The sequence below is a fragment of the Glycine soja genome, chromosome 7, assembly GCF_004193775.1.
Source record: "Glycine soja cultivar W05 chromosome 7, ASM419377v2, whole genome shotgun sequence".
NCBI lineage: Eukaryota > Viridiplantae > Streptophyta > Magnoliopsida > Fabales > Fabaceae > Glycine > Glycine soja.
In genome coordinates, this window is record NC_041008.1 from 42,098,494 (window position 1) to 42,112,276 (window position 13,783).

General features: G+C 26.6%; 1 protein-coding gene across 1 annotated transcript; it reads left to right on the forward strand.

Moving 5' to 3' along the window:
* The first annotated feature begins 9,452 nt into the window (after positions 1 to 9,452).
* On the forward strand, positions 9,453 to 10,989 carry LOC114419803 (BOI-related E3 ubiquitin-protein ligase 1-like). The gene is made up of 3 exons (XM_028385594.1): positions 9,453 to 9,762; positions 9,865 to 10,186; positions 10,276 to 10,989. The coding sequence occupies exons 1-3, from the start codon at positions 9,701 to 9,703 to the stop codon at positions 10,837 to 10,839; spliced, it is 948 nt and encodes a 315-aa protein (XP_028241395.1). The 5' UTR covers positions 9,453 to 9,700; the 3' UTR covers positions 10,840 to 10,989.
* The last annotated feature ends 2,794 nt before the right edge of the window (positions 10,990 to 13,783 follow it).

Consider the following 13,783-nt stretch of genomic DNA (forward strand, 5'->3'; position numbering starts at 1 on the left):
AGGAATCAATCTGTCATATTTATGTTTCCTTTTTTGTTGGCCACTACTTTTATTTTTCTCTTTTATCTTATACTAGTACACCTTTTTTCATATTATGCGTGTTTGTGAGGGAAATTAAAAATGGAAAATGTTAGATGGCTACGAACAAGGTGGGGCGACTGTTCCTTTTTATTCAACCTACCTGTCAATATTATTATTCGTTATCAAACTTTTTATTTTTTTTTTGAAATATATCATACAAAAATAATAGTAATTTTATGTGAAGAATATGATATGTAGGCTCCATATCAGTTGAAGGTTTGATGCAAGACCTTGCATGGGAGAGGTATTCTTTGTTTGATTCCGTGAAAGTGACAAGGCAATGGATAGTTTCTCTACGAAATATCTTACGTGAAAATCTAGGTTAACCGTACTCAAATTCTAAGAAGGCCGGTGCATTCTATACCAGAAAAACAAAAAACAAAAAAAAAAACTTTTACATATTTAAACTTTTATTACATCTAGTAGACCTAACGAGAGCATACTAGAAACTGAATCGATTATGCCTAATAACTAAAACTAGTTACTATTAGATAAAATATATTTTTACCTTATAAAATTAAAAATACTTAAATTTTATTTCTGTAAATTTTTTATAATAATTTTTTATCTTCATAAAATTAAAATGTGTCAAAGTTTTATATACATATAAGATATTTTCTCCTCCTTGTTATGTGATAGAGCTTCCTTCACATTATTGAACTTGTAGGTTTTTATTTATAAGCTTTATTATTTTCGAATATTATTACTTAAATTAATTTTAATTTCAAATGTTAATACAATATACTGTTTTGAATATACTTTTCTTTTTTAGATAAATTCAATTTTAATATTATTACAGTCTTAATTTATATTTAAATTTAAATTTTGACAAATTTTATTTATGATGTTTGAATCTTTTAATTTATCTTTTTTATAATTTTGCTTCAATGTTAGAAATTTTTTATCTCTTTAATTTATTCATATTTAATAAATAAAATATTTCGTAATAATATAAATATCTATATATGATTTTATTTAAATTAAATTTTACTAGTTAAATACCCTTGCACTGCTATTAATTTTATATTTATAATTTTTTATATTATTAAAACTTTTTTTTGTATCTAAATATTATATTTTTATGAATAAAAATATATGTTATTATTAGTAGTATTTAAGATAACATGTAATTTGTTTATATTGTTATCATTATAATAAATATTTATGACAATTTAAAAAATCATGATAATAAAAAATTATCACAGAAAATATATTAGTGTTACTTAAATTTGTATGAATAATTAATTTTAATTATAATATATAAATTTATTATTAATTAGAATCTTCTAACAATTATAATAATTGTATAATTATAATTTAGTGAGAATAAATATGTGATGTCACATGGTATCAGGTGACAAAATTTTATTTTTTTTATATAATATAGTATGACAAATTTTTCTTTTTTTATGTAATATAGTCCATAGTAGATAGTAGATAGATTTATAGAATCTATTTAAAGTTAAAAATATTTATATCATGTCACGTGTATTTACTAAAATTTGAAATTGACATAAGTTAAGGTGTATTGGATGTGGCTAAAATGGACTTTCAGACTTCACATGTCGACTTTGAGAGATACCTTTGTTAAGAGAACAAGAAGAAAAATTTGTAAAACAAAGGACTCCAACGCTAGTAAGTTTGAGTTAAGAGATAAATTAAGCGTATGCGTACCAGAGCAAGTGTGTGAGCCCAAGGTGTGAGCGAATGCATTATGTGTTCAGCATTTGATAGAACCTGATATTTATAGGAGTGAAATGGAGCCGCGGGTTCTTGTTTGTTTGTAGGGGTAAAATGTATATTAGAGATAAATACTAATTAATAAATGTACCTTATAGATAATAAGTGACTTTGTAGATAATTGAATATATGTCAAGAGATAAGGAGATTCAAATATATTCAAGTAATAAGAGGTTAGAGATAACATGTGAGTTATGTAGTTTTACAGATAATTAACATGAAGGGTTGACAAGTGTCTCGGATTGTCGTATATGAAATTACGTATATTTTATGGATATGGACATTACATCATGTAGAATAAATATTAATTACACATGTTTCTTATGTTGTTTCAAATCCATATATATATATATATATATATGGGTGTGGTTGACAATTGTACATTAAGGAAACAACCCCGAATATTGGATTGCTGATTGCAACAATGGAGGGTAAACAACTTCGTGACTTATTCTCGCCTAAAACGTTGCAAATTTGACCAACTTAACAATTTGACTAAAAATGATGCACAACCATGAGGCATAACGTATTTGAGAAGTCTACTTCCCTAGTTCATTTCTTTTATATTGATTCAAAGTGTATGATCGAATACCAGGTAGTTTGACATTCAGCTCCTTTATTATTGTGTTTTAAATTTTAATGAATATACATTATGGACATAAGGAAATTGATTGATTGATCCGGAAAGGGAGGCAATTAGAACAATAATGCATGTTAGGTGTTTGAAAATCCCGACTTCAATTTTCAAATCCTTTATCTACTAAAATGTCCTTTTCAAGAATAATGCTTAAAACTAATGTAAGACAACACTTATTTCCTCTTTTAGTCAATTTTTTAATTTGATTTTTTTAGACCATTGTTTCTCTGATTAAGAATTGAGAAATGAAAAATTCCACTTTGATATCAACCATCTAGATGTGTAAACTTCTTTTTGGTTTCTCAAGATGTGTAAACTAGATCACACGTTTCTCAAATTTTAAGCTTTCTTCCAACCCATAGTTAGCTTGCATATAGACTTTTGCAGTAAAATGCTATTATAACCTTGAAAGTTCGCAGATTGGTAATGAAGACGTTAAGTTTATTGCTGCTTTAATTTTATAGGTAACTGACGTAACCTATCATAATAATCACTAAACAAAAAGGTGGGGATAAGTAGAAGCGATTGGGATCCAAGATACTATAGTGCCTTAATTCGTTTTAAATTACAGTCATTATAAAGTGAATTTATTCTACAATTTTCTTTTTATTTACATAAAAGTAATTCTGCCCCGGCCCCATTGCATGGAGGTTTATGCCAAGCACATTTTCATGTTAAAAGACAAACATTGGCATCTCAATAAATTGCACTTTAAAAAAATCGTAGCACATCACAAAACCTGTTCCCTAAGGCAAAAGGAAAAGTAGGATTGGATCATGCACTAGAGTTTTCAATAAGCGCCAAACTTTCTTGGATTGAAGAGGTATATATTAAAGTTGAAAAAAAATCTAAAAGTAAATAATAAATAAACCCACATGGACTAATTAACGTAAAAGTTGCACAGGGAAGAAGCTTAAATATATATATAATTTTTTAATTACTTATTTAATTGTGTATTAATGACTGAGGTGTTATGATGAGAATTGGTGGGTAAAATTACGTACGGACATACATAACTGTGACAACTAAGAGACAGATCTTTCTTGAACACCATTCATAGGTTTTGTTCACCCTCTCTCATTATCTTAATGAAAATCATTTAGCAATGCCAGTGGCACATCATCATATTATGGAGGAAATGTTGTAAACTAAATATACAAGCATGTGAGGTTGCATGTATACATTTCAATGCTATATACCTGATTTTATATAATAGATTGAGATTCTCAATTATTTTAGCAAGTTAAGCAAGGCGATTGCCACTTTTGTTATTCATACAAAAGTAGCAGGATGCGACGCGACACTGTTGACCCGCTACATAAACTTACGAACTCCCTATATGTGTATCTAACTGTACTTGTTTTAGACATCAATTACCCTGCACATGCTTTGGGTCGGATTTCGAAAGAAAAAAGTTGTATAAATTAATTAATTGGGAATATGGTTCCGTCTTCTTAAAATTAACGATCACTCGTTCAATCAAATAGGTTTATTGCAATTTTACTTTTCATAGACGACAGAAACCAGAACTTTTGATGTTGTATGAAAAGCTTTAATTATTATTTTAGTTTTTTAATTTAATTTTAGGTTCAATTTTGTTTTTATTTTTATTTTTAAAAATTCAATTTGATATTTTAATTTATTTATTAAATTTAATTTGATTCTTTTATTATTAAAAGGTTCAGTTAAATCTTTTATTTCTTAAAATGAGTTAAATTTAGTCTCATGTTTCTGATCAATTTACAAAAATAGTAATTAAAAAATAACTATACAAAAATAGAGTAGTATGAAAATTATTTATGGTGCAGGAGTTGATTGTACAAGAGTCGTGATCTTGTATGTATTATTAGGAGACATCATCTTATGTGGAGTCTTTTGTTGTTTTTAAAGTTTTGATAAGTCATTACCATATTCCAGAGATGACTAGGAAGCGTCATCTTATATGTAGTCTCTAAAGATGTTATCGTGTACGCCGTATTTAGTATAATTTCTTAAAAAAAAAAAAAATAACTTAACTTGTCTCTGGTTGCACCAACTCGAATTTTGTGTTAAAATTTCATAATAGATTGAAAAACTAAGAAAGAAACACTAATATTAAAGGAAAAACATCAAACAGTGAAAGTCAACAAGGAAAGGTTGTTTTGATTTTTATTCCTGATCTAGGTCATAGTTAACTTGAAATTGCAAACAATTACTCCTATTGTGTCATTCATTCATGTCTTAAATCTATTCCAAATTTAACTCAATATGAGGTTAATTTATTTTTAAGTTACTCTTTTTATTTAACTTTTAACATTTTATAAACATAATATCTAATAATATTTTGAATTAAATCAAATCATTATTAAAATAGCTTACTTCCAAAATATCACAATTAAATTATAAATATTATATATATTAAATAAATTAAAAAACTAATACGTAGTTTGTAAAAAAAAATCATCCAGATTTTTAATTAAACATTTTATCAGTTTTAATCTAATTCTAATTCAAACCTAAATCGAAATCTTGAATAATACGGACATTTTTAAAATGACATTAATTGTAAATGAAATTATGACTAAGTCATTCAAATATATTAAATTAATAAATTTAAATTTTAATAGTATTTTGATTTATATTAAATCAAATCAAATTCCAATTAAATATGATTCGGTCAAAATATTAATTCAATAAAGTTTATATTTTAAATATCACAACTAAGTTATAAAGATTAAATAAACCAATTAATAAATTAAAAATAAGTAATTCATAAGAAAATCATTTAATTTTTTAAACTAATATCAGTTATAATCTATTTAAAATTCAAATATATTTTGTCTTCATTAATAAAAAATTAAAACAATATTTATTGTACACTAAATTATAACTTCATTGTATAAGTCAAAATATTAGACTCAAATGCCACAACACAATTTAAAAAACATGATTTGGGTTTAAACATATTATTTATACTTAATTGGTTTTAATTTTATGATACAATCATGATTTTAATATCTTCAAAATAAATGTATTATGATGTTAAAAAGTTCCTTTACGACAGTTTATTTCTCCACTGCGTCATCTCGTTTAGTCTTCACTCTATAGCAACACTAATATTCAAATTGATTGAAAGATCTAAAATTCTTCGTTTTACTTGGTTGTTTTTTAATAGACTTTTCACATTTATTCAACTGATTTATTGGTTTATTTTGAGGGTTTTGATTTTCGTCCATGCATTCGAAGAAGACTTAATTGGGAGAGACAATATTTATACCCCAAAAAATTTAGTATTTAACCGTTGAAAGATATGCTTCATATGTAAACAATTTATTTTTATTTTTTTATAGTTTTATTTAGTTTTTTTTATCTTCTTCCTATAATAATATTTTTATTTATTTACTTTCTTTTATCATTGGTTTATTTTTGTATAGTTTTATTTTTATCTTCTTAATGTTTCTTTTTTTATTTAAGTTTTATAATTTTACTTCATGACAATGACAAGAAACAATAAATATAAGATATAAATTACCTATTTATTTGATATCAATATTAGTTTAAGCATTAGTATATGTATGGAGTTAGAATAAAATATTAATACCAAATATAAATATACCATTAAATATTAAATATTTAATTTCAAAATCTATTTAGTAGAACACATTAACAATCATTTTTTTGTAGTTTAATTAAATTAGATAGATTTTTTTTAATCATTCTACTTATGATTTATTCTCCTTTTTTTATTTTTTTTAGTTTTAATTACTTTCAAAAAAATATCTATATACAATTTGATAGAATTACACAAAAATTAAGAAAATTGCCATGAGCATATATTTGGTTTAATTAAATCGTTAAATCTTATAAGAATTTTTATTTATATAATATTTTAATTAATTTATTAATTTTTTCAGAATATTTTTATAATTATAATAATCAATTATCATATCATCAAAATAATATAAATTATGACCTCTATATATATTATTAATATTTTTTATTAGAATCATATTTTTTTATATTGTATACAAATGCAATTCTTTTTATAAAGATAATAATTTTTAAAATAACATTTATATAAATTAAAATTGTACGAGATATTTTTAGATATAAAACTATTTGAATATATATATAAACTAATATATACATATATAAAATTTTAAAATAATTAAAATACATTTAAAATATAATAATATAAAAAAATTACAAATTATAAACTCTATGCAAGGTACGAGCTGGTACACTAATTTTAGAGTTTAATTTTCATATTCTCTAACTTTTAATTTTTTATATTATCAATTAATAAAAAATAAAATATAATTTTAAAAGTAATTATTATAAAATTATCGTATCCGGTATATAATGATATAATTAGACGACATTCTAAAATAATGTACTAATATTACATTCTAATTAAGTAATATTTTTCATATGATTGTAAATAATAATAATAATAATAATAATAATAATAATAATAATAATAGTAATAATAATAATAATAATAATAATACATGTTACAAAAAATAACTTTGAAAATATTTGTTTCTAATTAACAGTAGTTGAATACTAATCCTTTTTAAAATATAAAAATTACTGAATCGACTTGTTTATTCTATTAAATCTTTTTCATGCAATTAAATATCATTACTTAATAAAGAACAATTTCTTTTATAAAAAAATAAGACTAATTTAATTTTTATACTGTATAATGATACAAAAACTTAATTAAAAGTTTAATAATAAATTTATAAGAATGTTCATAACTCCACATTAGGGATTGAGAGGTGATATGTAAAACAATTAAAACTGTTGTTGACCAATAAACTTAAAAAAGTCTTTAATTTTTATTTTCTAAGAGAAGAGAAAGTTGTCTATGGTTGAATGTTAACCGCTAGCATGTCCATCGAGATACCGTGAACCTGCACCGCATTAGATCTCTCTCACCTCACACAATGCAAATTTCTCCAACCGTTGAACAGTTTGAACGAGCAACACAGCGAGAAACAGAACAATAGAAGTGGACCCACCTCTACGAGGTCAGCATCTGTGATCCCCACCCCTTACACGTGCACCATCACGTGGCATCGTGCCATTCACATTCACACCACTAAAAAAGAATCAAAATTACTTACCTTGTAGCCCAAGGAAAATAAAAATAAAGAATCCAAAATTAAATTCATTAATTTACGGATAACTTTAATTGCCGCTACAAGTCAAGATACTATATGGTTTCATAAAAGTGGATTGTATAATACCATTCCACGATTCACTTAATTGTGCCAGACATTGCCTCTTTGGGTGACTGACGCCACAACATTATCCTAAACTTCGTTACTCGAAATAAGTGTTATTTTATGAAAAAATAATTATCTTAGAATAAGTGTTTGATTTAATTTTAAATATAACATTATTTTTTATTAGAAATTTTTTAATCTAATATTAATATTATTTTTTTCCTCTATTTAATAAGATTAATTTCATAAAATTATTATTATTTTATTTATTTATTAGCTTTTTTATGTGTAGAAAATAATACGTAAATTATAATTTTGATTATCCTATTTTCTTTAAAATAAGTCACTTTTATTCTTCTATTAATTGACCGTATTAGTGCTTAGTAAAAATTAAATTCACGATCTTTTATTTAAAATAAGATAATAAATCACTAAAATACTTATTTTATTTAATTAATTTATTTTGAATTATAAATTTAAAAATATATATTTAATATATAATTATTTTTAATTTTATTTTGAACCGTTTATGTATTTAAATTTTAATTTTACCAATTTACAATTAAATTTCATAAATTAATATATACATTAGCTTGTAAATTATTTTAATATACATCTTATTTTTACTCTAATTATATAAGTCAATATAATTACATCAATTAATATATATATATATATATATATATATATATATATATATATATATTTATTTTGTACAAATTACTTAAATTTATTTTAATATATAAATTATTTTTATTCTAATTATATAAATTAATAAAATTTAAATATTTAATTTTAAAGAAACATACATGTTAATATTTTCATTTTAATTATAAAAAATATTTAATAAATAATTTTTAAATACCAATTATATAAATCAAGAAAATTACATACATTAATACGTAATTTATTTATATAATTTATTTTATGAAATTATAAAATTAAGTAAATTTATTTTTATATATAAATAATACAAATTTTTTATTTTAATTATAAAAAATAATAAATTTTTAGTTTTTAATTTTTTAGATTATTTAAATATTATTTTAAACTTATATAATTTGTATAAATTACATAAAATATTTTTTAAAATAATCTATATATTGGTTTATGTATATTTTTTAAAATTATATATAATAATTTATATTAAAATGAAAAATAATTACATGTAAAGTTAAATATTTTATTTTAATTTATAAATTTTTATAATTTGAAAAAATTATTAATTTTTGACTAATAATACATATAAAATAATATTTATAAAATTAATTAAATAAAATAAATATTTCAATAATTTATTGTTTTATCCTTACGTAAAGAATCAACTCATATCAATAAATTACATATATGAGATCGACGATTAAATATTTGATTTAGAAATAAGAAAACAAAATTATAAATTTATAATTATAAGAGAATAAAATTATAGTTTAACCTAAAATAATATGTAACAGAGGGGAGGGTGTACTATAAAACAAAAATTACACGGCAAATCAAATTCACAAACGAGTGAAAGAAGAAAAGATTAAAAGTTAGTAAAACTCAAAGGGATTCCCCATTCCCACATGCGTTACAGTATCTTTTATCATGCAGAATATATTTAATATTTAAATTCAATTAATTAGTCTTTGAAATAAATGAAAAGTGAAAATCAATTAATTAATTGAATTACATTAAATAATATGCTTAGATTTTGGTGTCTAGAAGACTAGAAAATGGGTTTTTGGCTTTGACTTTATCTCTCTCTCTCTCTCTCTCTCTCTCTAGGAATGGCACAAGAGCCAACAAAGCCTTAAATAAATAAACGGGACTCATTAAATTGAGGCTCCCCTAGTAGTTGCCACTCATTTGCATGCTTCGTTATTCTCTATATTTCTCTCCCTCCTCCTCTTCAGAGTAGCATTGTTCATTCACACTCCCTCTGGCTTTCATTCATTTGCATTGCGAAAAAACGAAAACTCAGAAAACCGCAACAAACTCACACTCACTCACAAGAAGTAGTAACAACATCAACAACTCTCTCATCATCATGGCAGTTGAGGCTCCTCCGCACAACATGAATCTCTTCCCCTCGCAGTTACTAACCTCCAGGTAACACAATTAATCAATCAACAACAACAACAAAAATAACTGTTTCTTCATTTCGTTTCAAGTTTTCAACATTTCTCTTCTCACACCGTTTAATCTCAACAGAGAAATGATGAAACCGAATCTCGGCTTCTACACCGCGCAGCAAACGGAAGGCGGCGCCGCCCTGCCTATTCTTCCGTCATCAACAGCGTTACCTTTTTACCACCAATCCGACAGCGGCCTCACCTGCCACGCCACCACCGCTGCCGCTCCGCCGAGAAAACGCTCCAGAGACTCCATCACTACCACCGAATCAAACGCGCTTCTTCTCCCTGTTCCGCAGAAGAACAAACTCTCATCATCACCACCGTCCATTCTCGATCAAGACCTTCTCTTCCATTTCCAGAACCAACAATCTGAGATCGACCGCTTCATCGCACAACACGTAAGTTTCCAAACCTAAAACAGAAGTAATTAAATAAAATCGTGAGATTTGAAAATTAAATTGTTTTCTTTGGTTTTGTTTTTGTTCAGACGGAGAAAGTGAGAATGGAGTTGGAGGAGCAGCGAGTGAGGCAATCAAGAATGTTGATAGCGGCGATTCAAGAAGCCGTGGCGAAGAAACTGAAGGAGAAGGACGAGGAGATTCAGCGCGTGGGGAAGCTGAATTGGGTTCTGCAGGAACGAGTTAAGAACCTCTGCGTGGAGAATCAGATTTGGAAGGAGTTAGCACAAACAAACGAAGCCACGGCAAATAATCTTCGAAACAATCTAGAACAAGTTCTGGCGCACGTTAGCGAAGACCACCACCACAACCTCCACCATACCACCGTCGAAGCAGCGGAGTCGAGTTGCGCGAGCAACAACAACAGCCACCACCGCGAGGAGGAGGAGGTTTGCGGCGGAAGCGGAAACGGAAAACAAAGCGACGGCGTTTTGGGGAAGAGGATGTGCAATCAGTGTGGGGTAAGAGAATCGATAGTGCTGCTGTTGCCATGTAGGCATCTGTGTCTGTGCACAATGTGTGAGTCCACCGTACGTAATTGCCCGCTTTGTCAATCTGGCATTAATGCTAGTGTTCATGTTAATTACTCTTAGGAGTTTTTTAACGCTTTCCATATACTACTCCATTTTACACCACCGGGGAAAAAATAGTTACAGTTTTTTTTTTCATTTTTTTTTTTGTCCGAAGGACAGTGTAAGGAGATTAAAAAAAAAAGTAGACTGTAGAATTCTTTTGTTGATACAGATTTTTTATTCTTCTCTCTCGATTTCTCTGGTTTTATTCGTATATAGTAATTCTTTAGTTTCTGGATTTTTTTTTTATAGCGAGTTGCTTGAATTAGTTTAAAGAGAGAAATGATTCATGGTGATGGTGTTGGATATTAGGATGGATACTGGTTTTGTTTTATTGGAAAAAATGGAAAGGGAGTTTTGTTGATAAACTTAATGGTATTCACAAAAATTAAATGAAAAGAAATTTTGAAAATTTGATTCTAAGTCAATATTGTTTATTTTGAATTATTATGGTTTTAAAAAATGGCGTTTATTGTTGCTTGAATCTGTGTAAGGAGGAATGATTCACGGTGCTAAATATTTGGATACGTGCTCTGATTTTACTAGAATATATGGAAAGGAAGTTTTATTAATAAAATCAATGGTATTCATAAAAATTAAATGATTTTTCTTTGATTTTTTTATTAAATTGAATTGTTGTTCACAGAAATTATTATGGTATAGTAATATGATTTTAAAAAAGGAATGGTGGGGGGGTGTTTGTTTTCTATTGATCAGTCATTGGAAATTTTAATTAAATGGGAGAGGGGAAAAAAGCAGGAAACAGGGATATTGTTTTGTGTGGTGATGTGTGTGAAATGAAATGTGCAGTGTGTGTGAAAAGAAAAGGCCAATGGAACTTGTCATCGGTCATAACACAGAGTAGGGGGTGTGTATATGGCCACAACACAAGCATCAATTCCAGAAACGGCTATGAATGTGATGAGTGGTTTTCCTTTTGTTTGCTTTCATGATGTTGGTTGAATGGGTACGAAAAAGTCTGAAAAAGTTGGAAACGGACCCAATATAACCCCACAAAGTAAAAGCAAAAAACAGGGTGAAAAGGAAAACCAAGATAAGTCCCTGTGCTTGTAGTGTTGTTGGGTGCTGCTGCAGACTCTGTATTATGTAGTAGTAGAAGCCATCATAACACGGGTACATCAAGTTTCCAATGTCTAATATCCAATAGAGCATGGGCATCATCATTTGGTTTCTTGTGCCACCATTAGGGGGATGCTTCCTAGTTACTACCACTCTTTCTAATTACTACCTTCTTGCTTTTTTTTTTTCTTCCTTCCTCTTGTAAGTAGTAGTACAATTCTTTCTCCCCACACTCAAAAGCATCCATGCATTGCTTGCACCACCTTCCCAATAACATTAAGCTTTATTCTCCTTTTTTATACATCCAATAGAACAGGATCATGTCAAGGTAGTAAGCATAAGCATATCAAGTTAAGTATAAACTTCTGCAGTCATTAAATAATGAATTTATTATTAAACAATTAAAATTATTTTTTATTAGAAAATCATTTATTTATTTTTATTAATACGAATTTTTATTTGTTTAAACAAGCCTTTAATTAATGTTACTAAAATTCTTTAAATATTACTTTTATATTTCATTTAATAAAATGTCAGTTTAAATATTTCTGAGCATTCACTTTTATTAAATAAAATATAAAAATATTATTCAAAATTATTATTATTAGGGTGGGGCTCACTTCAAAAATATAAAGTGCTAATAATTGAATATAAAAGGTTAATGCTTATTCTAATCGAATTAAATAATAAATAAAAAACCGAAAATAATTAACTTGAAAACTTCAATGCCATATTCGTTCCTTCTATGTGTAAATCAACATTAATATTTGTTTTTCATAAACTTTTTGTTGGGGAATTGATTGTTAAATTTACAAGCTCTATCGAGTATCAAGTTTTGTTCATTCTTGCCTAGCTTTGTTCACAAGTCCCACGTGAGACTTGCTTTATTTACGTAAAACCCACGAAGATAATTTCCTAAATAGTTCGCCACGTATGATGCAATTTAGAAATTCAGCAATACTCGTAAAAACCAGTAGATCGAAATTTTAGCCACAAGGTAACATTACGGAGTGTCGCAAGTTATTTCTATGCTCATCGTAAATTTACAAATATTCCTTAACAATATTTTCTATCAAGGTAAACCTTAAATTTAGATTTGCAATTTCATAATTTTACTTTCTAGTAATATTTTAATTTGCATCTTAATTATCGTTTTAATTTAAACTTTAAAGTATTGATAACTTCAACATTATGTTAATTTTATTCAACATTACAATAAATAGAAGTTATTAATATAGAGTATTAAATTATAAACTAAAAATGATACTACTACGTAGGTAGGATGAAAAATATATATGTTGTTCACGTCAAGAATGAACATTTGTAACGGTGTGTAAGTATCGTTCTGTTATTGAAAAAAATACTTATGATCCATTTCATATTTCTCCTTTGAGTGTTGATAAAATTCAACAAAATTGACAAAATTGAAATGCCAATGCCGGTGCCCAAAGGCATTTCAATTCAATAAATTGAACGTGACCACGGGTGAAGATACTGATAGTCTGATACCTTTCCCATTACATTAAAAAAAAAATTGTCAGAACATTTATGATTGATATTATTATTACTCATAGACCCAGCTTAACATAACATGGGTTCAGTGACCCACATGTTTATTGATAAACCAGAGATCCAAAGAGAGTCCTCTTTGTCAGTATTTCTTAACTTTATCTTTTATCTTTTCCCAATACATAATCTTCTCTGGTGACTTGTCTGTCGCCAAAAGAAAAGAAAGGTGTGCATGGTTTAAGCTGTACTTCTGTTCTCAATTGGAGTGGAATGATTGAAGTGTCACATATCCTCTTCTTTCCATCTTTTTTCAACTTTTCTGTTCAATTGCCTTTTGATTCCTTTTCTTCAGTCCACCACCACCCTCATGTTTTTT

Excerpts from the sequence above, each read along its gene's own strand:
- LOC114419803 (XM_028385594.1), top strand. The coding sequence starts at position 9,701 with ATGGCAGTTGAGGCTCCTCCGCACAACATGAATCTCTTCCCCTCGCAG. Across the intron at positions 9,763-9,864 it reads TCGCAGTTACTAACCTCCAG|AGAAATGATGAAACCGAATC; the intron begins GTAACACAATTA and ends TAATCTCAACAG. Across the intron at positions 10,187-10,275 it reads ACCGCTTCATCGCACAACAC|ACGGAGAAAGTGAGAATGGA; the intron begins GTAAGTTTCCAA and ends GTTTTTGTTCAG.